This window comes from Myotis lucifugus, unplaced genomic scaffold (assembly GCF_000147115.1).
Source record: "Myotis lucifugus unplaced genomic scaffold, Myoluc2.0 scaffold_0, whole genome shotgun sequence".
Lineage (NCBI taxonomy): Eukaryota > Metazoa > Chordata > Mammalia > Chiroptera > Vespertilionidae > Myotis > Myotis lucifugus.
In genome coordinates, this window is record NW_005871048.1 from 32,945,060 (window position 1) to 32,972,889 (window position 27,830).

At 37.4% G+C, this 27,830-nt stretch overlaps 1 protein-coding gene across 2 annotated transcripts in view; it reads left to right on the forward strand.

Moving 5' to 3' along the window:
* The window catches only part of EDIL3 (EGF like repeats and discoidin domains 3), a 396,406-nt gene that overhangs the window by 250,802 nt on the left and 117,774 nt on the right, over window positions 1-27,830 (forward strand). For both annotated transcript variants that reach the window (XM_006081235.3, XM_023750152.1), the window contains one exon: window positions 10,092-10,273. In XM_006081235.3, the coding sequence (XP_006081297.1) occupies window positions 10,092-10,273 (182 nt within the window). The remainder of the gene's footprint in view (window positions 1-10,091; window positions 10,274-27,830) is intronic.

The window sequence follows — 27,830 nt, forward strand, 5'->3', positions numbered from 1 at the left end:
ACAATCACCAGATCTCAATCCAATTGAGCATTTGTGGGACGAAGTTAAAAGAGCCATCAGGCAGCTGGTTCCGCAACCATCAAATCTCACAGAACTGGACAGTGCTATTCATCAGGCATGGTGTCAGATTCCTCGCATCACCTTTCAACATCTTGTGGAGTCAATGCCAAGAAGAATCACCGCAGTATTGAAGGCAAAAGGTGGCCCAACGAAGTACTGATGGGGTGGTCATAATAATCTGGCCGGTCATAATAGTCTGGCCACTCAGTGTACATCAGCAACCCCCAGTCATGTACATTTATTGTTACCTTAATTATTTCCCAAATACATTACTTATATTTGTAAATTTTATATTCTACTCATATTGTGAACCTGTAAATCTATTAATATAAAGCAATTTTTTCTAATTATTTTTTTACCTATGCATTTTTTTTAGCTGAGCAGCTAACTTTTAAAAGTACTAAGCCACCCAGGATATATTATCACAACACCCGGGCTGAACAATTTATTGTTCACACAGTCATTTCTTTTTTTCTGTAGTTAAAGAGGATTTGGGCAATTGAATAAAAATTTATAATTAATGAAATATTGTCTTACTAATGCCAGGTAAAATTTATATCCTTGGTTCTCTCTATTTTTAGTATAATTCCTGTATACTAAAAATAACAGCTGCATGATGCTATATCCTAATGACAATCAAGTTATAAAATAACTGATTTTACTATTTCTTGAAACATTTGACTAAAGTGAAGAATTCCTAAGAAAATCAAGTCACTATTCTCCTTATTTGTACAGGAATTTTTACAAATGCTAGTACTTCTTCCATCTCTACTTTGGGTTAAATACTGTGCATTATTTTATGTGTGTGACTTGATGGTTTTTACCTGATTCCTGGTTTATTCTATAAATATAAAACCAAGGTGATGAGCTATCCAAATGAGAAAAATGATAAGATGGAATAAATTAATCTTACATAGTTCCAAAATGATAGAAACATTAAATTCTCTTTTGATTAAAGCTTAAGGAAAAGCATGAAATTCCTTTTGACCAATTTTCAAAACTTACAAGTTCCTAATGGGCACTCATAGGATTATCTGTTGTTTAAAACTTTATAGTTATCGTATATTTTTAACATAAGTTTATAAGAAGCATATTTATTTATAATTCTTAGGCCAAACTACATAACAATAATGTATTCTGTTTGAGCAGACCAGGGAATAGCAGTTTATCCCATTATAGATATTTTGTTGAACATAGCAAATATTCTCTACTCATTTTAGCATCTGAAGATTTAAATCGAGGTTTAAGAGTTTTAAATATCTTTACTTTTCTGAAATGTATGTATGCATTATTAGTTAGCTGTATAAATATTGTCTGATGAAAAATGAACATTTAACCTGGAGACAATATAATATCAGGATCTAGTTTGTCATTGAATATAATAAATTTGAATATAAACAAAAGTTAAATTTTCTATTTTAATAGGCTGACCTATAGTCATTATGTTATAAAACACATCCAGTATGACTCTTTTTTAAAAAAATATATTTTATTGATTTTTTATAGAGAGGAAGGGAGAGGGATAGAGAGCTAGAAACATTGATGAGAGGGAAACATCAATTCAGCTGCCTCCTGCACACCCCCTACTGGGGATGTGCCCGCAACCAAAGCATATGCCCTTGACCGGAATCAAACCTGGGACCCTTCAGTCCACAGGCCGACTCTCTATCCACTGAGCCAAACCAGTTAGGGCTCCAGTATGACTCTTACGAATAAGGTGTAATATATGAAAAGTTGGCTTAGCTTCTATAGGCTTAAAGTAAAATTGTTACCCTGTTAAATTCTCCTAGAATGTCTTTTCTAAAAATTGATAAATCATCCTTTGTTTTCGTAGCTTTACATTTGTTTTGCTTTAAAATTCTGTTGAATCATCCCTTTCAGAACTACCAAAGGCATTGCAAATACTATGTACAAAGCCTTAGTGATACTTTCTTCTTTAGGAATGTTTGATTAGTAAGTGTGTTCTCACCAAGAATTCATCTTCTGTCTCAGCTCTATCCTGAAAATGCTGGCAAAATATGTTTTTGTTTTGTGTTGTTTTTTGGTGTGTGTTTTTTTTTTGTTTGTTTTGTTTTGTTTTGAAAGAGAAAAAACTATGTAGCTGAGGTTTTCATTTAGAGGGAAGACTTTTAGAAATTATTTTCAGGAATTTTTAGTTCCCTTCCCCAACTTCAATAGTTCTCTGACTATATGAGTATACCTATTTATTTTCTATATAACAAACATTTCTCTATATTTTTAGGAGTGAATGCATAATGTAGATGTCTCTAGAATTCAAATAAATAAAGCATTTACTATGTATTCCCAGGTTCCATCTTGCACTTTATCCTTTTTTTCACTGACTTTCCAAAGTGTTCTAGCCTTAAAGAGAGCCCATTATGCCATATTTTGCCATCTGCAACAGCTTCCTATTTAATTTCTTGAATTCCCTTCTCTGGAACTCTGAGTCTTTATACTTGACCTGAGATAACATCCAGTGTGAAGAAAAGCATAACTGCATTGTACAGAAAAAAATAGCTACATAGCTGATACTTGGATTTGGGACTGTGATTTATCTCTCAAATAAAATGAGTATTTGACATGCCAATAATATTATTTAAAACAAAACAGCAGAAGTGGTCCTTTGTGGTGCTTATCCTGATATGCATTTACAAAACAAAACAAAACAAAACAAAAAACTTAAAAGGTGTGTCCTCTGCCTAGAAGTGTTTGAATACTTACATTTGGTATTCAATGCATGTCTTGAAGCAACTGAATCCCACCTTTAGCATTTACCTTGGCATTATGCCCCTTTTAGCTCTTTCAGATAGATCTTTTGTTGGAAGCCAGAATACATCTGCAGTTTGTGAATTGCAGGCTTTTGACTCCACAGACAACTGTTTCATCAAACCATGTTGTTATCTTTATATTTGGTGGGAGATGAATTGTGCAGACTAAGTGGAAGCCTGAGTACAAGTCACTGAAATCTTCCTGGCTGCAAAAGTGCGCACAGCACTTGAATATCCCCTATGCTGCTCTCTTTGGAAAGAATGAATCTTAAGTAATTAAAACGCACTCTTCTTTTACCATGTAGCAACACTGTGTACTGCAATAGGATGATAATCTCATTTGATTTTTTTTTACTTTCATAAGTTATCTCAGTAAGAATTTTAGTTTTTGAATACTAGAGTCCATAGGTTCTACTGTTTAACACCAAACACCAGCATTCTTCGCCAATATGCTAAAAAATTAGCCTCAGGAAATACTATTGGGCAGTTTTCTATTATAATTTAGCTTATTCATGAGTTTAATTTTTTCCTGAATTCAAAACAATTAATTTAAAACTGATAATATATCATAATTGACTTGAGATAACACAGTGTGAAGAAAAAAGCATAACCACATTTTACAGGAAAATAGCTAGATGGATGATAATTGAATTTGTAATTTTATGATTGCTGTTTTGTATTGAAAACCTTGTATTTCCCCTGCCGCCAAGAGCTAATTCTTATATAGTTCAAGCATTCCAGCATACCAGGAAAGCATTTCGGATTTATAACTCACCCAGTATGTTGAATCCTTAGAGTGATCGTATCTACATTCAGAAGATTAATTCAGTTTCAACAAAGGAAGAGAAGTAATTCAAAAAAGCAATGATTTATTTTAATTTAATTTACTTTAATCCACAATATTGAGAATAGACAAATATGTAAGGCACTGAGTTAAGTGCTTAGGAAATATAAATAATGCAAAAGGCATGGAATAAAAGAAGTTAATTATCTAAGAGAAAAATATGCCCAAATAGTTGTTTCTCATCATTTATCTTGGACACCTTTAAGCTTTACAATATGGAAAATAATAGAATACAGTTTCTAGTCACATGGGGAAAATTCTTTAGTGGCCACATAGCACAGAATCAGTCTTGAAAGCTGTAAAGAAAATTAGCATTTATCTAGGCTAACAGTCCATCTGATGCAAAGAAATAGCCTTTTCTCTAAGGTACACATACATTTTATGTGCAACCTAAATCAGCTTAACTAATTTTTGAAAACTGTTTTGATGATCTTGCGATGACTAGTTTTTCTAAGCAAGGTTACTATGGCCATATGTGAAGTTTATACACTCATATAGAGAAGTAGTCTCTAGGTGTGGAGAGAAACAAACATCACCAACAGAATTTTCACTCTAAGTCCCTTTAAGGTGATCACTCTCAGTGCCTGACAGGGGGCTGACACCCAGGGGGTGCTCCTCAGGAATCTGTGAGTGAGTGAGCCGGGGAAGGCTGTGTGCCCATGTCCCCTTCACTTTCTCACTGTCCAGGGAGCTCCTTCGCCATCTCCCCATCTCCCACAGCCAGAGTAATGCATCTAAGCTCTCTACCTGATACCAGCCTATCTTACCTTTCCTGTCTTCATTCCCTCCCTTGTCCTCTTTCTTCTGACACCTTTCCTCAACACCAGAACATAAGAGCCTAAGATAAATAGCAAATGTGTGAGGGCTTAGATGACAAGACTCAGAAGAAGAAAAAAATCATCAGGGTTTCTTTTAACCCTTGAGCCACAGTGTGAGGAATCGTGGCCTTGTTCTCACCCTCATCAATTTAGAGCCTGGTCTCAAGACAACGCTGAAGTAAAGCAAACACCAGGAAGAAAGGAAAGGCTGCAATCCAAGTGGCACAGAGAGGTTTATGCTGGGATCAGCATTAATTTCTGCAGTATTGGAGATCATCAGTAATCCATTCGCCAGCATTTGTGTTCAGCACAATTATCGTGCTAAGCTAAGCACAGCAGAGGACTCCACTCCTGTAAGAAGATGAGATGCTCAGAGAAAGAGAGGACTGGAGATGTTTAAAGGAGATTTGTTTCTTACATGGCTTTAATTTGAAATCCTTTCATTCTGAAGAGGTCTGGAGATTGAGATAGAGCAAATGAAAGCAGTATCCTGTTACGGATTCAGCCGTGCATCTCACTTATTTGAAAGGCTTAGTCGGCGCACTCAGGAACAAAATGTGAGACATCTTGAGGCACTGCTTACTTGTCAGCCACAAGATCAATAAAATGCAGACGCCATTCTTTGCCGCACTCCAGAGGATGAGTTTGCAGAGTGAGGACTTCACTTTGAAGCTGTTTTATTCCCAAGGATTTGGCAAAAGCGGGGGAGTGCTCTGCGGTGGGCACGTCAGGCTTGGCCCCAGCTGGCCCAGCTGCTCTTCTTGCTCAACCTGCCAGGTGACATCACACACTTAGTCTGTCTGAACAACAGAACAGCAGGGCCGCCAGTCAGAAGGCACTCAGATGACTCAGGCAATGCAGTTATTTTAACTGATTATATAAATGATGCCTTAAAACCTCTGGTAATCAATGTTGATTGGAATCCTTAAATTGGGACTATTGTCAGGTCTGACAGAAGCAAGCATAATACCAAAGATATGCAAACACAGATCTAATGATCAGAAATGTTGATTCCTGTATCTTCCTGCCATATTTTGTGCTGATCAAATTGCCACTGGGCCCACTCTGGGGATAACAGGCGGCAATTTTAGAAACACCTGTTGGCTGAGTGGCATCTATTTGAAAGAAGTAACCTGCTCGATTGTCTGTTTTTTATTACTAAAGAGATGTTCTTCCTCTTCACTTAGCTTATGGATGATTTCTAAAGGCATCTATATCCATATACTCTTGAGAAAGTAGGCAAAATGATATTTTTAATTTATAAAATGAACTAAAGGCCTGGTGCACGAAATTCACCGGGGGGCAGGGGGCCTCCCTCAGCCTGGCCTGCACCCTCTCGCAGTCCGGGAGCCCTCAGGGGATGGCCGACTTTTGGCTTAGGCCAGCTTGTCTTGGGGAGCGGGCCTAAGCTGGCAGTCAGACATCCTTAGTGCTGCCTCAGAGGTGGGAGAGGCTCCGAATGGGATAGGCTCCCCCCACTACAGCTGCACTTGCCAGCCCTGAGCCCAGCTTATGGGTGAGCGACGCTCCCCCTGTGGGAGCGCACTGACCACCAGGTGGCAGCTCCTGCGTTGAGTGTCTGCCCCCTGGTGGTCAGTGTGCATTATAGTGACTGGTTGTTCTGCTGTTTGGTCAATTTGCATATTAGCCGTTTATTATATAGGATTACACAAATAGAGTATTACAATGTTAGCTAAAACTTTTACTGTTTATTTACCCTTCATATTTATTTCATAATTAACTTCCTCTGTAAGTATTTATTAGGTGTCTGCTAGATCAAGGCTTGCTGCTAGGTACTATGAGGGATGTAATCCCTGACTACTAAGGGGCTCCCCATTTTATGGGACAACATATGGACACACATGATACACATGGATGAGGTGTGGGGCAGGGAAGTTCTGGGTATGGTTTGAGAAAAGAAGCAGGTTTTCCCTTTTCAGTTCTGTCCCTGCAGCCTGGTTGATGTGACTGGAGCCCACCAGGTTCAGCATGGCAATAGCAGGTAGGACAAAAACAGGTCATTCCAGAATCAGCTTGTGAAGAATTGCTGAACTCTTTGCTTCATCAATTGATATTATTTTCTGTTTATGAAGCAGAGCATTTTGGCTTAAATTCCATACTCACCTTTTACAAGTTTAACTTCCCTCCTCACAAGATTCCTCATTTATTATATAGTCATAATAACTTTTTTCCTTAAAATATTATTTTGATATGTGAGGAATTACATGTGGATACTCTTTTCAAACTTCAGAATGCTTATGTAATATTAAATTCCCCATTATTTCATACCCTTCCCTCCTTTATTTGATAGTGGTAGCAATCTACAGCTCCATATTATCTTTCTTTTAAGCATCTTATTGTTTGCTGCTCAAGGTCACTTAATCTTAAGTGTATGATCATTTGCATTCTGAATTGCAACTCCTTCATTAGTTTCTATAACTGTTGAATTTAATAGGACATTGGGGAGGTGGATAGCACAGGCAAAAGGAAATTGGATTTTGAACCTTTTATTATGATGACATCCATTTGATGGTGTCCAAATGATTAGTGAAGGAAAGCTGCTGTCCTGATAACTTTCAGTGTGAAGTAAAGAATGAGACTTGGATTTGCTTATTAGTTTACTGTTTAGAAAAATAAAGGCCCCAATACTGGTATTCAGCTCATGTTTATTGAGCTCTTCCTGTGTACAAGACATTGTGAGCATTTAAGGAAGTAACAGTGTAAACACCCAGCACCTCCTCCATCGGAGCTAATGGCCAGGGTCTCCTCAATGCTAAAGAGAAACACGCGTGTGACTTTACAGACCCAAGCTCATTATTTTTTAACAATGTGTAGTTATACAGGCAAAGTGCTTTTTTTTCCTTTTATTTCCTCACAACTGGTGAATTAGGTGTTATCATAACCTCAGTTTTTAAAATGAGGAAAATTGAGGAGCACTAACTCAATTTTAAGGAAGTAAGCTGATGCCTCATGGACCCACGCCTCATTCCAGACCCCCAACTCCCCCACCCCGACCCCACCTGCCATAGTCAAGTTTCTTCTTTTGGGTTTTACTGATTGGCAACATACAGGATATAAGTGAAAGTTGTAAGTACTTACTTTTGAAAAAGCATGTGGAATTGAGAACTGAGTAAAGAAATACGGTATTTGTAAATTTGACATAACAACAAGACAGCTTATGTGAAACACTTTGTAAACTGTGAAGCCATATATATATATATATATATATATATATATATATATATATTGTTTGTTTGAATGAATGACTAGTGAGGACATGGCAAAGATTTGGAGTCTATGGCTTTTGGCTTATATGATAATGCAACAGTTCACAGCCAATACAGGGAGGTTGGTCAAGAGTACTGATAAAGTAGTCATTAAATAGTGTGGTTTGAGGATTAATCACTTTTTAAATGGTTACAAATTCGGTGAAGGTGTCCAATTCAGCATAGGGTGTTTACAAGTACACGACTAAATGGTATAGAGTTCTTTCTAAGGCTGTCATGCAGTCTAATTAATCAACGCTGGCTCCCTAGGTCTGCCATTCCACTGACCGGCCTGCAGTAAATGGCCTTCCTGCCTGCTGCATTTTTCCACCCAAACACTGCACAAATCAAGGACAAGGATACTTGAAATGCCTTTCATGGCAATATTCCTAAAAAGTCAGCTTCCTGAAGTTGTTTAAAATCAAAGTGTCACCATGAATGTCTCAGTACATTCATGAAGTCTGTAAAAATCTTACAAAATGGAAACTAAAGCAAGAATCCAAAGGCATTTGAGTTTTCTACATTAATTATTTTGGAAAGTGAAAATCAGATCATCTGTAACTGCTAATACTGCAATTCTGAAAATGAATGGCTTCTTGATTTAATGACTTCAAAATGATATAGTACACCTTCATGAAGTGCTAAACAACTCTAATTACACGTTTGAGAAAAGATCTTAGTATCTAAATTTAACTTATCGATTGAATGATTTATTAATCGTTAGTCACAGAGAGTCAATTTTTGGTGTATTAATGTCATTTTACAAATAAAGTCTGATTAAGATGGTTACTTATCCACATACTTTTGTCCTTTTTTTTTAATAAACAGTGTTTAAAGGCTTTAAAACAATGGGAGAAATGTTAGTGATGTGCTTAGAGCTACTTATTCTCTGCTTATGAGATAGGAAAAAGAGACATGTTTCTGCTTAATGAAAAAATGGTTACCAGTGGGAAACATCTTTGTAAATTTTAAAAATATGATAATCCAGCAGAAGATTTCTTTCTTTCATATTTTTAACCTCAAACTGATGTTTACATTTAATAACAGACAAATGCTGGACTTTAATAGTAAGTAAAATATATAAAATATGCTAGGTGGCCATTACTGACCAAGTTGGCTTCTATAGAGTGGCATTTAATAATGGCAGTGTGGTCTTTTAATATTTTCAGAAATTCTGAAAAATTGTATATTTTATAATAGGGTTATTATATTTATTGTACAAATCTAATTTAGCAAAATTGAGTATATTGTATAAAATGTTAATGAGATTAAGAAAAGATGTTACCTTTTATTATTTATAGTATTGCTTAATGAATTTCTAAAACTGAATTTAAATTAAATGTATATTCTGGTGAAATATTATGAAATAATTATAAAAGTCAAATATATGTAATACAAATATATGTAAGTTTAAGATGGATTTATCGCTAGTTCTGTTTTTAAAATTTAAACAAATGTGTTATCTGAGATCATACATTTGAGTATTTTATGCTTTAATCTTACTATTTTAAATTTTCATTAGGAAATTCTCCTAAATTTGTTAGTCACGAATTTAAAGAAAAATAAGAGAAGAAAGTGAAAATATAAGTGCAGAATCCCAATATGTAGTTGTGAATTTAGACATAAAAATTAGAAATATAAGTATTTTAATATCTGGATTTACTGAGTGGTATACATACTGTTGTGTATAATGTCAGAGAGTTTACCTGTTTACTTTATAAAAACAATGTGTCAACGTATTTTCTATTATTTATAACATAGCACAAGTTATTATTTTAATGTTTTTAAATGTTGACAGATTTACACATTGCTTATTTTTTTATGAAATCATAACTGACACTAGTTATAAAAATGTAAGTTAAAAAATCATAGTAGTACGAAACGCTAAGTCAGTGTGAAAATGATTCTGATACAAACTTAGAGGAAGGCTAGAAAAGAAATAATAGATCAACAGATATTTATTGAGAACTTATGATTTATGATGCATGCCAGTCCCTAGGAGTATGAAATATGAGATAGGCCTTTTAAGGGCATTCATCTTTTATTGACACGATCACCAGCCGAAGGGTAATTGTACAGAATGCAGTCATAACGCGGAAGGGAGATGTCTGCTCAGTTGCCATACTCAAAAAAAGGAGGAAGAGAGTGTCCTGAGGAACAAGACATATTTCTTTCATGTAGTGATCAGTAACATCTGTAAAGTATGTGTGGCCTAAGTGGCGCCATGGTACAATTCAAAATCATTTTTAAAATATCTCATATCAGATCCCACCGCTGCATTTCAAATGTGGGTTATTTTGAATAACATTCTCCTTTTTTTCTGATTTGTTTCCAGAATGCTCGGGCCCATTGGGAATTGAAGGTGGAATCATATCAAATCAGCAAATCACAGCTTCCTCGACCCACCGAGCTCTTTTTGGACTCCAGAAGTGGTATCCCTACTATGCTCGCCTTAATAAGAAGGGGCTTATAAATGCCTGGACAGCAGCAGAAAACGACAGATGGTCATGGATTCAGGTAACAGACGGGTTGGGATAAGGTTACTGCTAAAGAATGACCAGAGTCACTTCAGAGAGAACACGATGAGAGCCCAGGGTGACTTTTCTTCATGGTCACAGAGGAAAAGATAATTTACTTAAGAGTCTAAATGTCCAAACTGTGAAAACCTTACATTCCATTGATAAGAGGGTTAAAAATGTTAAATTTGTGGGTTATGAATTTCACTATTTTAAGGTACATATAAAAGAAAGGTTTTTTTGTGTTTTTTTTTTACAATACTGAAGGTGTTTTAATATATACTTTCATTTATTGTCATCAACCAGCTATTTTTCAAAATAGGAGAACACAATGATCAACTGAGGTAGTAAGTGATTTTCCAAAGATGGAATAGATGGTAGCAATTCCAGTTCCTTATATTAAATTCAGTTAAATGCTTTTTGGCCACTTAGCTGAAGTGAGACAGTAAATTACATATTAGGAGGACACAAAAGGTGCTCAAACCAGTTTTCTGTGAAAAGATCATTGCTCTGATGGAGGGAGGTGAGCACATTAATAATATCTAACAAGTCATTGATGAGTGCTAAATAGAAGGAAAATCCAGTACACAATGGAGTCAGGGAAAGAAGTAATTAATTATCATGAAAAGCTTCTTGGGAAAGATAGATTTTGAAGTCCGCCTCAGAAAAATGGCTTTCAATAGAGACTAGAAGCCAAGGGAATAGCATGCTCAGAGAGGTCAGGTGAGAATCTGGGGAACATCACAAAGAAAATCATGTTTTGTGTGTAGGCTGCTGGAGGGATGTGTTTACATGTAGTGTGGGAGTTTAATGTGCCTTAGGGTTTTTACATACTAAAAGGTTTGTCCTTGTTTCTTTGGAATAGGAAGCTATTACAGAATTATGATTTGTTTAGGTAGCTGATCTGTTTTATCTATTTACTACATATTTTGTGCCAAGGTAATTTTTAACACAGGATGCTTTGATATGAAATTATTAGGTGCAATGTATAGGGTTTGCTTTACATGCAGTTGATAGGAAGGAAAATTGATTTATGGCCAAATAACTTATTTTAGGAATAGGATCATAATCTCCTTCAGATGATTTCTTTGTTCAGGTTTCTTGTGAATTTTTACATATCCTATATACATTTATTTCATCCATATGACTCTATGTGGCTACCTGATATTTTTTGTTGTTTTATGAATTTATATTTGCATGCATTTGCAAAATTCCTTCTTACATTACACATTATTTTTCTAATCTATAGCCACATATGCAATGAGAATTCCAGATAAGGGAAATGGCACATCCTTATAGTTTTGATCCCAGACTAATGAATATCCCATCATAGTTTAAAATAGACCCTCGCCAACCCCCAAAAGTGCTTGCATTCTACTTACTAAAAATTAATCCAGAGACCATTTTTTTATTTGACTATTATGAAATGCATTAGTGGAATTTAGTTCATGATAAAACTTTAGAAATTAAGATTTAGAACAGAAATTGCAGGACAATTGACAGATGGTATCATCAGTTTGTATCAAGTTTTCTATTTAGATTATGTTTGTGAGCTTCAGTGTCTGCCATGTTTTCGATAAACTATAAATAACATACTTTTGCAGTGGTTTCTCTGAGAAACCCTGCATTAAAATTTCTGATATTCTGATGTTCTTATATTTCATTTTAGTTTGTTCCAGTTCATTGCTTACTTAACACTAATGCATCATTATGCCTTTCAAAGTATAAATGAACATTTTTTTAAGCCCATGATAATAGGTAAATAAATATAACTTGGTCAATTTATGTAAAATATTTAAATATTTCTTTTACTTTTAAGGGCAGTTTATTATGATTACTATTATTATAATTATTTTGCTATTAGTATGCAGATGATGAGGTCTTAAAGAATAACAGTAAAAGTAAATAAAAAGGGTTTCATATTGAATGAAGATATCTTGCAGATAATGGGAGGAAAATTGAAAGCTCACCATTGCTATTCATTAACTAGAGGCCCGGTGCATGAATTTGTGCACAGGTGGGGTCCCTCGGCCTGGCTGGTGATCGAAGCCAATCGGGATCGGCGGGCTGTGGGGAGGACCGCAGGAGGTTGGCTGTGGGACCGCACTGACCACCAGGGGGCATCTTCTGCATTGAGCATCTGCCCTTTGGTGGTCCCTGTGCATCATAGCTACTGGCCAGTCGTCCGGTCTTAACAGTTGCTTAGGCTTTTATATATATATATTTGTGATTGTGTTCAGAGTATATATTATATAATTATATTATTTAATAACTTACTTTCTAAGTTATTTTCTGAAAATATAAAAGGTTATCCCTTAAAAATAATCATATTTAAGGGGCTCTGGGAAGACAGATCATGTACCAAATTTTCTGTGTTGAACATTATTAATTTTCTTGTCATTTAATTTTTAATCAGTCCTTCAAATGAAACATTTGAGCACTTTGCTTAAACTCACTTAAAATGAGTATAGTAGTCCCTTAGTTTTTCAGGTGTATGACTCACATGCACTAATTAGTATTCAATTCCGTTTTATTCCTTGTCTTGATGAATAAAAATTGAAATTACCATTTTAATTTTAACACACTCAAAAAGCAATCATTGATGGCACCATAATGTTTATAGTTGGTTCTGGATGTAAAGGACTGATCTAGTGAATAAAGTTAAACAGAAATATCTTATTGTTTTCAAGTTTTTCTAATCTTTATTTCCTGAAATGATTTTTTTTCAACTAAGAAATCACCACCTTAAACACAAACTGGTTCATTAGATTATCAATTTCTCTTTCTGACTGACATGTTAGAAATAGCAACTTTGTACAATTATGGAAATACTAGAGGCACGGTGCATGAAATTCATGCATTCGGGGCTGGGGGGGGGGGTCCCTCAGCCCAAATTGCAAGAGGGCACAGGCCAGACCAAGGGACCTCACCAGTGCAAGATCGGGGCTGAGGAGAGATGAGGTAGGTTGGCCAGCCAGGGAGGGACCACAGGAGGGCTCCAGGGCATGTCCGGCCCATCTCGCTCAGTCCCAATTGGCCAGACCCCAGCAGCAAGCTAACCTACCGGTCAGAGTGTCTGCCACGGAGGTGGGAGAAGCTCCTGCCACCACCACTGTGCTGGCCAGCCATGAGCCAGCTTCTGGCTGAGTGGTACTCCCCATATGGAAGTGCACTGACCACCAGCGGGCAGCTCCTGCATTGAACGTCTGCCCCCTGGTGGCCAGTGCGCATCATAGCAACTGGTCATTCTGCCATTCAGTCAATGTGCATATATTAGCCTTTTATTATTATTATATAGGATGTCCCTATTTCCTCCCCTTAGCCCCCTCTACCCAGCTCTTGCCCCCCACTTCTCTCTGGCCATCACCATACTGTTGTCTGTGTCTGTCCATAGGTTGTGCATATATTTTCTTTGACTAATCCCTTCTTTAAATTCACTTCTTTAAATTTTTATTTTCAGATAAGTGCTTATAACTGCACTATTATATATTTTTTATTATATCATTTAGAATTAAGATATTTTTTAATTGAGCCCTTGTAAATTTTAGCACAATTTAATAAATTATGCTAGAAGCAATTAGGAGATTCTTCATGTGATGCAGATACATTTAAATTAATATTTTATTAATTTTTAATTTTTTAATATTTTAATTTGAAATAATCTCATACATGTAAAAAAACTATAAAATACTACAGCATATTATATGTTCCCTTCACCCAATTTCTTAGGTGTTAATAATTTAAACATAGCCATTATACAACTAACAGAATTTGGAATATATTTTTCTTATAATCTCTTTAATGTTACTTAATCCATTTACTTTGTTTTTGTTAATCTTCACCCAAGGATATTTTCCATTGAATTTTAGAGAGAGTGAAGGGAAAGGGAGAGACACATTGATTGGTTGCCTCCTACACATGCATTGATAGGGACTGGGGATCAAGCCAGCAACTGAGGTACATGCCCTTGACTGGAATCGAACCTGGGACCCTTCAGTCCACGGGCTAATGCTCTATCCACTGAGCAAAACAGGCTGCAGCTTAATTTATTTACTTTTAATTTATATGTGTCTTTATATTTAAAGTGGGTTTTGTTTTTGATTCACCCTCATAATCTGTCCTTTAATTGGTGCATTTATGCCACTGACTTTCAGAGTGCTTACTGATAGAGTTACTACCATATCAGGCGGCTTCTGGGTCTTCTGGTTCCCGCCCTGCCTTGCCTTTTTTTTTTCTTTTTTTCTAAGACATTTTACTTTATTTAAAAGAAGCCAATATACAGGATATAAAGGGTATGATATTTACAATAGTACAGTAAAGAGGTTGGTTTCCCGGTAGGATCAGTAGTCTTTCAGTGAGTATTAACCCCCCTTCCCCTTGATGCTCGACCCAGTTGGCAAAAAAACAGCAACAGTGGGGTGGGATGGGACTGCAGGATAGAACGTCTCCCTGAAGGGATTAAAAATCACGTAGATGCTAAAATGTCCACAAAGGGGTCTTGGGGGTGAGGGGTGCCTCTGCCTCATTCCTTTGAGGACTTGGCAGCAGGAATGCTGAGGGATTTGCCTCAAATTAACACTCGGCCCACCCTGAGCCTGTAAATCTTTCACCCATGGAATATTCCGTTCCCTAGAGAATCAGCCCTAATCCCTCAGCCAGGGCCTGGAGGAGCAGCCCAGGCCGTGGGCACAACCAGGACTGTGGACATTTCATAGCCTTTCCACTCCCACTCCAGCTGCCTAACAACTCTGCATTGCTCCCCTCGCCCACCTCCCCCGTCACCCCATCAGGACGCCGTACACAGCAGGGGACACTGGTTTTCCCATGCACATTGGGAACTGGCTGTTTCTGTTTTCTGGAGTAAAAAGGTTCCTGTGGGTTAGATAAGGTCTCTGCTTGGCAGAAAGTTCTGAAACAGAGCCACTGACCACACCCACCTCCTCTGGGCATGGAGCAGCTCCGGCCCTCAGAGCTCATCTCTCCAGCAGAACTGAAGGGAAAACCCTGTGTACCCTTCTGTCCCTCACCCTTCACATGCCCAGAACCATCAGTGTCACACTTCCTAATTCCTATCACTGTATTTCATTAGTTCCATACTGTTTTACTAATCCTGAATCTAAACAGATTGGTTCAAAAGGAGATCGTTCTATTTTTAAAGTAGCTGGGGCTTCTGGGGCGGGTCTTGCCTTGCAGCCTCGAACCCGCTGATGGGCAGTTCCTGGGCCACAAGGCAAGACTGGCTGCTGTGCCTCCTGGGTCCTGGCCTGCGTCACTGCGGGAGATGCAATTGCCTGGCTTCTCCAATCACTGGCAGGGGGCGGGCAAAGGCCTGCCACCCGGCTCTTGGCTGCCGCCTGGGTTTCTGATCACCATCAGTGGCAGGCGGCTTCTTCCGTCCTTCCCCTTTAGCCTCCCAGCATTGTGCCTAGATATGCAAATTAACTGCCATCTTTGTTGGCGGTTAACCGCCATCTTTCTTGGCAGTAATTTGCATATCTCACTGATTAGCCAATGGGAAGCATAGCGGAGGTACGGTTAATTTCAATCTTTGTCTATTGTTAGATAGGATGTCTTGGGTTAGCTCATATAAAAGTGCAGAAACTTATTTAAACCTTCTGGGTACTTGGCTACCTGACTTAAGTCAGTCAGGATAACTATTCATTTATTTTGAAAGATAATTATTTTCTGTTATTTTTCTTTTTTATAGCTACATGTGTTAAAATATTATATGTTTAAAATGTTCTGAGATAATTTTGTTTTAATGTATTTCCTGTTACCGTTTTCATTCGTTCAACAAACATGTACTGAACAAGTATCTCCACTGTGTTCTACTAGGCCCGAGAGAAAAGACAGCACTTGCCTTCAAAATGCTCTCAATATAAGATATAGAAAAGCAGTCCTGGCTGGTGTGGCTCTGTTGGTTAGGTGTCGTCTGTGCATGGAAAGGTTGCCAATTTGACTTCAAGTCAGGGCACATGCCGGGTTGCGGGCTTGATCCTCACTGGGGGATGTGCAGGAAGCAGTGGATAGATGTTTCTCTCCCACATGGATGTTTCTCTCTCTCTTTCTCCCTCTCCTTCCTCTCTCTGAAAATCAATAAAAATACATTTTTAAAAGATATAGAAAAGCAAACAGGGTAAATATAACCACAAACTTTTGTGACCTGATTCTCTCAGGAAGGGAATATTCCATGGGTGAAAGATTTACAGGCTCAGGGTGGGCCCTGTGTTAGTTTAGGGCAAATCCCTCAGCATTCCTGCTGCCAAGCCCTCAAAGGAATGAGGCAGAGACACCCCTCACCCCCAAGACCCCTTTGTGGACATTTTAGTATCTACGTGATTTTTAATCCCTTCAGGGAGATGTTCTATCCTGCAGTCCCATCCCACCCCACTGTTGCTGTTTCTTTGCACAAATAGCCTATTTTAATAGAATTTTTTTAAACTAAAAACTAATATAATATATAGAATATGATAGGAGAGAAATCCCCGTTACACTATGTATTACATAGCTATATTATTACCTGCGAGTCAATTTGATGTGTGTACCTAGGCAAAGCCATAATTTTCCTTTGAAAGTTAATTTACCAGTAGTTTCAGTACTAGTATTTTATCACTGAGAAAAATTGGTTTTGATCTTTCTCTTTTAATAATTTATTATCCTTTTTTAGAAAATGTGAATATGATCTTAATATGTTCCTTTTCCATATGCCACAGCGTCTGTGGGGAAAAGAGATACTGGTTTCTCAATCTTTAAGTGCACAGGAGTCACATGGCTCACTGGGTGAAAATAGAAACCTCCGCATTGCCCCACCGACCTCCTGCAGGTCGTCCCTAGACTGCACTGCAATAACGTGTTTCATCAGCTCATAAAGCCTGGATTTGTACTCTCGAGTTACATTAAAACATCAACAACTAAAATTTAAAAACACTTTTACTTGATTATGTGGTGCTGTGTTGTTGGAATTGCAGGTAGGGATAACTTCACAGGTGGGAGGAAAGGAAAGAACAGTGAAGAAAAATGAGGAAGGGTAGTGGGAAATATGTGACCCAGAAAATCTCTAAACTGTAGGGAGGCAGAACCATGTTCTATAGCCTGGTCAGAAGTGCATCCACTTTTAGTAGCAATTCATAAGTAAGCATTATTCATTCATTGTAAAATGTGTATTTTCAACCGTTAATGTTCCCAAATGGCTATTTGATTCTTCATTGTTAGAAAATTTAAAATATCCCAAAGCAAGACCATCTGACTTTTGCATTTTTATCAAAATAATAGTGTAAAAACATGGGCTCAAAAAATAATTATGCAAGTGCAAATTATGTTACAAATTTACATCCTGGAGTACAAATTCCATAAATAGTGCGGTTTAATTCCTAAAACTTTGTGAATAGTAGAATTCAAAATGGTGCAAAAAATAGAGTAACATTTATTTCATTGAAAAGCCTGTGTATAATATGTATGAAAAGTTCTTTGGTTCTTATAGACACCTGGAGTTCCTTGAGACACAGAAATAATTTTTAAAAACACCAAACTTAAGAAGTAGATTTTATTTTTTGGTTGTTTCTAGTTATAGAGCCCGAATTACATATGTATATGTATTGTATATGCATAGATTCTAATCCATCTTTACTGCTTCTTCATTCAAGTAGAAAATATTTTAGCCTGTTTTTTCCTGGAAAAATAAAAGCTACATTTCCCTTTAAACTCCCATCCTTTTTAAATACCTCTCTAAGCCAATTATATTGGGACATTAATATATTGCTTTCCTAATTATATCTTTAAAAAAACACAGTAATCCTAGATGGAAAACTACTGTTTTATTAGAAATAAGCTTGCCGAAACCGGTTTGGCTCAGTGGATGGAGCGTCGGCCTGCAGACTGAAAGGTCCCAGGTTCGATTCCGGTCAAGGGCATGTACCTGGGTTGTGGACACATCCCCAGTGGGAGATGTGCAGGAGACAGCTGATCGATGTTTCTCTCTCATCGATGTTTCTAACTCTCTATCCCTCTCCTTTCCTCTCTGTAAGAAATCAATAAAATATATTAAAAAAAAAGAAATAAGCTTTCATACATAGGCATGTGTATTTAAAAAATGTGTTACTTTCTTGTTTTAAAAACAAGTCACTTAACATTAAGTAAAGATGACTTCTTGCCTCTGTGCTAAAATAATATATTTAGTCTCTAATTATTTGGTCATTTACCACATTCTTACTAGCATAGCAGCTTTAAAGGATGTGTTTGTGAGCTTAACTTCAGATTCTGTGAGGCATGGAATATATGATTAAGCATGTAGTGATTATTCTCTAAAATAAGCTGTACAGGGTGTCTCTTTTCTTTCCTTTAAGCTGCCTCCTCTCTGACTTCCAGCACCTAAGGCCTCATTGTCCCGGATTTCTTGCTGATCCTCAAATTCATCTGGCTGTTTTCTGCTCCTGTGCTTAGGCATATACACTTTAAGGTTCATCTAGATTCTATGGGGACCATTTACCAACCTTCTTTAAATTTTGCTCTTTTATCCCCTTCTCTATCACGTGATTCCTGGAGGTCCTGCTTTTTATCTCCAAAGATGGGAGTGACAACAGTGTCCTTTTTCTCCACTCTGCCAGCTATTTATTTTAATCATAGCAACAAGATACCTTGGTAGTTACAATTTGCCTTTCTCTTTCTTGTGCCTTACCCACCTGAGCATAGGAATTACATCTGATTTAAATGGATTTCCATAGCACCTTGAATTTAAATAATAACAGTGTTGGATAGATGAATAATAGAGGAAGAGAGAATATTGAACAAAACAGGTGGAGGAGAGGTAATGTTTATTTTCACATGGTCCTTATACTGCACTGAGTGGTACTGAAAATGTCCAAACTCAGTCACTGTGTTCAGCTGTTATAGACTGATACTTGGGTTGTGCCATCTAAGCACCATACTACTGCTGTCATAGGTGGTACATCCCTCCACAGTGCAGAGAATGCCTTACATCTGGGCAGCAGGAGGTTCACACTTTCTGCAAATCTGAACAACCCATACTTTCCTCTGTAATCAGTGAAAACCACTTAATAAGCAACATTATTTGGGCATGGGTGATATTTGTAAGGTGTTTGCCCAGAGGTTTGCTAACAAAACCCTGAGTACCGAACACCAAAATATTCATCATCTTCAGTATGTTGTATTCCTGAAATGTTAAAAATTAAGTTTGTTTTACTTTCCTGCATATTTTTATGAATTTGTTATCATAATTACACTATCATAGTTTGAAATCTTTGTTATAAATTATTCATAAAATATAAAGAGTTACAGGGAATAACTTTAACATAATTTTACTGTCTATTAAACTCTTAGTAGATAACTCAGTAAAACACCTTATATAAAAGACTTTTTTATCACATTTGCTATGCATTTTGGCCATGAGAAAAACATTTTTAATTTAACTCTTATATTTACAAACATTGAGACTTTAAATGCCTTGTGCTTTTTTTCATGAATTACCAGAGTTATTTTTTAACTTACAATACTAGTGGAGTGAAGTGACAATAATCTGAATTGATTGAAAGTAACAAGTCACCATTGTCATGGAAAAAAATTAAACATTCAGAGTTCAGAATCTCTACTTTCATAATCTATTTTGATTAAATTCATAGTTCCCTCTTCACATCTCTTCACATGACCTTCTAAACAGCCTCTGGTCTATACCGTATATTCCAATATCTGGAAGGACTAAAGGAGATAGTACACGGATTTCCTATCATTTTTCAGAGTTTCTTATAGTTACTTTTTTCTATATTGTTAAATGCACTCCTCAGTATTCCTGTGACTGTGAATTCAGCTTCAACCAAAGATGCTAAACCAGCTTATGAGACCAGCCCTATAAAGAAATGCTGCTTATGAATTAGTCTGCCAGCCACTGCCCCAGGGCAACAATTCATCCTCATATGACTGCGGGGTTACCTCCTGCACGGCAGAGGGTCCACTGACCGCATGTCCCGAGTCCCTAGAGGTGAGAAATGCAGGGAAGCAGGGGGGGAAGTGAATCTGAGCTAAAGGTTTGATTGTATCTTCATGTTGATCTTCTGGGAACTAGTGGGGTTACTGTTTGGATTGGGCTGAAGGAATCTCTTATTTCCACTGTAGACACTGAGTGAACTTGTTCTGCTCAAATACCGGAGTGAAAACCTCCTTGTGTTGAAAATGTGACCAAGTACCAAGCCACCTGGCCTGATTCTGGAAGCTTTATTTTCTTGAAACAGTAATTAATTTGAAGCCCTTTCCATTTGGGAGCGTTTGTTATTGTTGTTTAAAATTAACTGACTAGTAACAGTTACTTTGGTAGTTAGTAAAAGTTACTATATTCACGTATACTAGTACATATGTTACAAGTGAATCTCATTATCCATAGTATTATATATTAGTGTTAAGATACTCTTAACAGCTATCACTATGTGCTATTTCAAGTGCTTCACGTGTATTAATTCCATAATTTCATGTAATTGGTATTGTTATAACTCTAATTATTCAGATGGGGAAATGTAGGCACAGAATGATAAGTTGTCCAAATACAATAAACTAGTAATTTGCACAGTTGCGATTCAAATGCAGGCAACTTGTGTGAGAGGCCAGCTCTAAACCATCCGTAGCCTCTGTACTATCCTTTTATTTTTAATTTAAATTCCTTAAAGGAGACATATGTCTCTTTTTCCCCATTGACCTCTCCCCAGCGGCTCCCACCTCTCAGCACATGCCCTCATCCCCCTACTGTCTATGTCCATTGGTCATGCTTATATGCATGCATACAAGTCTTTTGGTTGATCTCTTACCCTCTCTCCCACCCTCCCCTGCCTTCCCTCTGAGGTTTGACAGTCTGTTCGATGCTTCTATGGCTCTGGATCTATTTTTATTCATCAGTTTATGTTGTTCATTATATCCCACAAATGAGTGATATCATGTGATATTTATCTTTCTCTGGCTGGCTTATTTCACTTAGCATGATGCTCTCCAGGTTCATCCATGCTGTTGAAAAAGGAAAGAGTTCTTTCTTTTTTATAGCAGCATAGTATTCCATTGTGTAGATGTACCACAGTTTTTTAATCCACTCATCTGCTGATGCCCAACAGCTGTACTATCCTTTCTTTGAAAGCTCTTGGAAGTTCTCTTATACATTTGGGGTGGTAGTTGGTATGGTGAAGTCTCCGATTTTCATAAGGCTTTTAAGGTGCCTACTCTATCTCATAAAATGTATATTTGCTCATAAGCAAGCACTTCACCTCTAGCCTGAGACAGTGGTTCTCAAACTCAATGACATCAAAATTACCTGGAGAGCTTTATAAACGTGGTCCCCATTCTCAGTTTCTGAATTAGTAGGTCAGAGTTGGGACCCAGGGGACTGCAGAATGAGCAGTACCCCAGGTGGATTTCGATATTGGTGGTGTGAGAAAGAGTAGTAATCACTACCCTGGTGGAGATCTCAGTCTAGCGAGATAGACATACTTAATCATGCCTGAGCCCTTCTAATTATAAGAAGCAACTTAACTAAGTAAATTAAGATGTTGCAGAAGTATATTTCACTCTTCAAAACGAAACATCAGTGTGAAACATTTCAAACCAATGGAAGACATCAAGTGTTCACAAGTCCAAGACCTATCTACTTCAGCTGCTTTGGTGACATTTTATTATTAACCTGCCTGTATGAGCGTCTGCATGAGCGTGGGATCTCACTTCCCCCATGAACTAGATGTAGTAATGCTTAATTGTTACCAAAGGATTTTTGTCTATAACATGAGGCCTTAAATAATTCTCTTAATTAAAGAGTAAAAGGATTGTCAAAATACCCACCACCTTATGAGACCAGGCTTTAAATATGGTTTATTGTTAGATCCTCAGCCAGGTCTTAGGAATCTTATTTTCTATTCAATTTTAACATAATAAAAACATAAAAAAGCCATTTTACATTTTAATTATTAAAGGTGAATTTAGCATATGCACCATTTTTGAGATGACATTGAGGACGTTTTTCCTGACAGAGGAACTAAGATAAAGAAAGACACAAGGAAATGGAGGGAGCTCCAGGTACCTCAGGGACTGGTGTTATTCTACTGAAAAGTTGGGCATATGGAACAGGAATAGGAGGGTAAAAGTCTATGAGTATAAGGAGATACTAGAATATTGAATACATCAATGCTAGAAAAAAGTGGCCCTTCATGGATATTGAAGGGTTTTCAGGAGGGTATGGACACTGTCAGAACTAGAGTTTAAGAAGATGACATGCCAGTGGTATGTATTGTGAATAGCCAACAGAATGCCCAGTGCTTACGAGGCATTTAGTAAAATGTTATTGGATGAGTATTGAGCTGAATGCAGAAGTGAGTCAAGGAGCAGGCACACCAGTTAGGAGGCGTTTATTACTAACTGCCCGGAGGAGGACCTGAAATAGAACGGCAGCTGTTGAAATCAAAATAGAAAATAAAATTGCAAGAGTGCTTGAGGGTGAAGCATTGACAACTGATTGAATTGTGTGTTAGCAGGGGGGAGAAAGGCAAAGAAAAATTAAATTTCATGGTTTTGAGCTTGAGCATGGTTTTGGTACCATTAATAGAAATATATAAACCAGGGAAAGGAGTTGCCTGGAAAATGATGCATTTATTTTGGGTTTTAATGTTTGATTTACTTGGAGGAAATCCTAATAACAGTGTCCAGCAGAAAATTGGAAGAGTGAGTTTGCTATTCTGCATAGAGAGTGGAAGTGAATTAGGTGGATATTCCCACCATGGGACACTTACAGCATGCCATTGGCCATTTGTGAGTCACATGGCCACACTGAGTGGAATGGTGTCGACTTAGAGTTGAAATAGATACAGTGGGGCCTTGGGGCCTTGACTTACGAGTTTAAGTCGGTCCGTGATGGAGCTCATAACTCAAATTACTCATATGTCAAATCATTAAAGTGAACAAGTGAGACACGTGATGCTGGGCTGATGTTGTGGCGTTCACTGTGACGTTCGCTGTGCCAACTAGCAGTGCGGTATCTGAAGCTGGCTCGTAACCCGAATTTTAGCTCGCAACTCAAAGCAAAAAATCGGCCGAGAGACGGCTCGTATCTCGAAAAACTCATTAGTCGGGACACTCGTAAGTCAAGGCCCCACTGTATTTAGGTGACAGATGGGAACTGCTAAATAGAGAATCTTCTCATAGTGGTCAACATTTCTTTTTAAAAAAAATATATTTTTTTCATTGATTTCAGAGAAGAAGGGAGAGGGAGAGGGAGAGAGAAACATCAATGATGAGAGAGAATCATTGATCGGCTGCCTCCTGCATGCCCCACACTGGGGATCAAGCCCACAACCTGGGCATATGCCCTGACCAGGAATCAAACCGTGACCTCCTGGTTCATAGGTAGATGGTCAATCACTGAGCCATTCCAGCTAGGCTGTGTTTCTTTTATTTCCATTTCTATTTTCATTTCCATCAAAATAGTTTTTAAGGCAATAGCTTACCTAGAAACACCATTGTGCAGGACCCTTAGGAAAAAAAGAATTGAACTTTGAACTTCTGAACAAGTCCTCTCTACATTAACACCTCTATCAGGACATTTTATTTTTGTAGCATACATTGGTTACATTTTCTCCACCTATTTGTTTTGTTGTTGTTTTATTTCAGAGAAAGAGGAAGTGAGGAGGGGATGGGAGGGAGGGAGGGAGGGAGGGAGGGAGGCAGGGAGGGAGGGAGGAATCCATTTGTAGTTCCAGTGATTTATGCATTCATTGGTTGATTCTTTTATGTGCCCTGGCCAGGGATCAATCCTGAAACCTTGGTGTATCAGAATGACACTCTAAGTAACTGAGCTACCCAGCCAGGGCTCCACATATTTGTGTTTAATGCTGTTATTGCTGCAACCACTGCAATTTTCTCCAAAATAGATATATTTAATTAAAATAGTAGCTGTTTCAGCCTAAGATTGGTATACTTAGTATAGATTGGTTTATTTTGTTATGATTTTGGTTCTTGAAATAAATGATAAAGGTTTCCTTCCCCCCCCCCCACAAATGGGCTTTCACATTTTGTCTTCTATTATATATTTAAAGCTGCAATAGCTTTGAAGTATTTCTTCTCTGAGTTCATGATACATAGGCTATATTTTTATTTTTTCAGATTTAAAAATATTATCGTAAACTGATGTCTCCTTTGTTTGTTACCATCATCAGTGCTGTTAAAAGATAGAGTGCTGAATTTCAGAAGTATATGTGATTTTTCTTTATATCTCAGTTTTCCTAGCAAGAATTCAACCTAAACCAGTATTTTTACATAAAGATAGCTTTTAGGAAGCTCTTAAACTTAAATATGATTATCTTGAAAAACAAAAAGCAAATAAGACATTTTAATATTGCCAGTGAATCTTAGCTCTTCTTTTCTTAGGCGCATTAACCAAGAGATGGAAAGTGTACATAAACATTGAAAGAAGAGTACATTATCTAATATTTTTTAGAATGTTTTTCTTAGTTTCAAATCTGCCATAGATGAACTAGTATTTATTGAGCGGTTACTATTTGCAGAGAGCTACTTGGGCAATAGACATGTTTTCTGTGCCCACGTCAAGCTTGTTTAAGTAAAGAAAACATTTTAAATGATTTTATGTGGAACACTTCTACTTTATTGTGTGAACATGTGAGTGGGGGGGAAAGCTGTTTGATTTAATTCAATGAACTTTGAGCCCATAACCATGTGCTGTGGGAAGAGCACAGCATTTATGCTATGAGTTCTAGTTGGACCTTCTGCTCCCTTCTGCTTCTTCAGGCTTAGAAACAAACAAACAACCAAAAAGCATCTTTCAAAATGACATCCAACTGTATCCAAGTTAATATATTCATTAACCCTTTTAAATATATATATTGAGCATTTCAATGTGCCAATTGCTCTTCTAGAAGCCACATTCTCAAGGAAACCTTTCCTAACTTCACCCCATACTTTTATAGCTGCTTTTTATTTTCTTGTGTGTCTTATCTCATGGGTTATCATTAAGGACTATATAGGAGATTATTTTATTAGGAAAGCTGTATACGGTAGGGCTACTGTCTCTTGGCTTACTTTGTATTCTCACCAACCACAAAGACTAAACAGGTAATAAATATGAACAGATATGCTTCATAATTCTTTTGGTATCCCCAGAGGATGTAGAACATTCTTTATTTCCTCAATATTTATTAAGTGAATAGCATGAAAATAAATAAGCCACATTACCTATACATTTAATACAAGTAAAACACATTTGCATAAGCTGTTATATTCTGCAGTGAAGCAATATGGTGATTAAGATCAGTAGTTCTGGGTTCAACTGGCCACTGTCTCTTTGAATGGCAGTACTGAACCACCCTAAGACAGCGATTGTCAGCCGGTGTGCTGCAGGAGACACACTGCTGTGCCACAAGAATTTTTAAAACGTGCAATGCCCGACGGTTACTCAGGGACACTGACCTCTTTTCCCTGAGATTGTCAAATAAAATAATGACAACGGCCAACACAACAATAGCCATCCAGTGTGAATGCCCTTTCTTGACCCATAAATACATAGGTCATATAATAGAATTGCATATTATTGGTCATGTGGCATAATAAGTTTGTGTCTGATTGGTTAATTATTGGTACCAGAAAACCTTATATACAAGTACAGGCACCTGATTATTTTTTTAAAAGTCACTTGAGAGCAAAAAGTGTAGGTAATTACTATTATTAATTTTTGTAAATCAAATTTATACTATTTTTTTTCAGACCGGGAAAAAATATTTTTTTGGTGTGCTGCAGAATTTTACTAAGTAGTTTATGTCTGCCATGAGATGAAAATGCTTGAAAAATCACTGCTGTAAGATATAACTTCTTTAGATATAAAGTGGCAAAAAAAAGAGAGTGGCTTCTTAGGATTGTTGTGAAGATTATATTATAGGTGTTTAGTCACAGCTAGTGATTAATAAATTTTACATTTTTACTCCTTCAACAAATATATATTGAGTGTTATAGCCAAGACTTTTAACTGTCTCCCAACATCCTTTCCTCCTATTCCCATAGCAAGATGATTATTAGCTAAGCATGTTTTTACCTCAGACATAGTCTTATTCCTAATGGTTAACATCTGGTCAGCAAAATTATATATTCTATTTTCTTCCTTATAAATTTTAAATAATTTAAATTTTGCTATTCAAAATTTTTAGTATGATGAAATTATGTTTCTTTGAAAACATGAAAAATGTTATTTTTCTACTTGTTTAAGAAATAGTTGGACAAGAGGGGTATGTGGGGAGAAGTTTTTCTATGGCTGGTTTTGGTCTTTTGTGTATTCTTCTTCTTACTTCTAAGGGAGCAGAGAGAACCAAAATGTCCCCATCATCTTCCGATGTTGGCCCATTCGGAAAACCAGAATTCTCCCATTTATTTCTTAGGGCTAACACAAAGAGCAAATGAAATAATCTATCATGTGTATAAAAGCAATTTGAAAAGTAAAAGTTAAGTAATAGTCTAGCCCTGGTGGAGTGGCTCAGTTGGTTGAAGCCTTGTCCCTTACACCAAAAGGTTGTGGGTTCAATTCCAGTCAGGTTGTTAATGGTGGGGGCGTCCTCCATGTCCCCACCTGTTACTGGTGGAGGTGGAATTCTTGAGGGCCCCACAGGAGGAGGATGTATTATGGGAAGCTTTATTGATGATGGAATATTAAGGGAATCCCCTTCCAAGGTTCCATCTCCCTCCGTTCAGCCATGGAAAAGTCCCATTTTGTCTTCAGCAGGGGGGGAATCAAAGCTACTGCCCAAAGGCTTTGCTCCATAGTAAAGTCCATTCCAGTCCAGCATGTCTAGCTTAGCTTGTGTTCCCCACTGTAGTCCATTGAATGTAGAGTTTGCATGGTGGCTTCTAGGACACATGGTGGTCTAGTGCAGGTCACAGAACAAGCAAGTGCAGGGAAGCAAGAACAAGATAGTGAGAATTCTTTGTTTGGGGATTTTAACTAGAAGCTTAACCAAGGAATCCTTCAAGATTTCCTGCACTTGCAGTGGCTCCACTTCCTCTAGCCCAGTGGTTCTCAACCTTGGCTGCACATTAGAATCACCTGGGAATCTTTTTAAAATCCTGATTTCTGGGCCTCCATTCCGGAAATTGTTTCTTTGTTTTTAATGGGGCCACAACATTAGTAACAAAGAAACAGAATTTCTGGAGGATGAGGCCCAGAAATCAGGATTTTAAAAAGATTCCCAGGTGATTCTAATGTGCAGCCAAGGTTGAGAACCACTGCTCTAGATGATTCTCTGTGTGCAGCAGACATTGAGAAGCCCACATCCAGGGCAGATGTACAAACTTGTGTTGATACCAGATTCACATTCCTCCCTTTTCTGTGTGTCTTGTCCTCTTTGAACCTCTATTTCCTTAACTGTAAAATGGGGGCATAATGATATCAAAATCTCAAGGTTATTGTAGATCAAAGATCTAGTAAAAGCACCTGGCCCCAAACAGTTATCCATCAATGTTATTGCCTCCCTATTCTGGCCCCTTCTCTCAGAAGCCACTTCCCTTTGACCTGCATTTCCCATTAA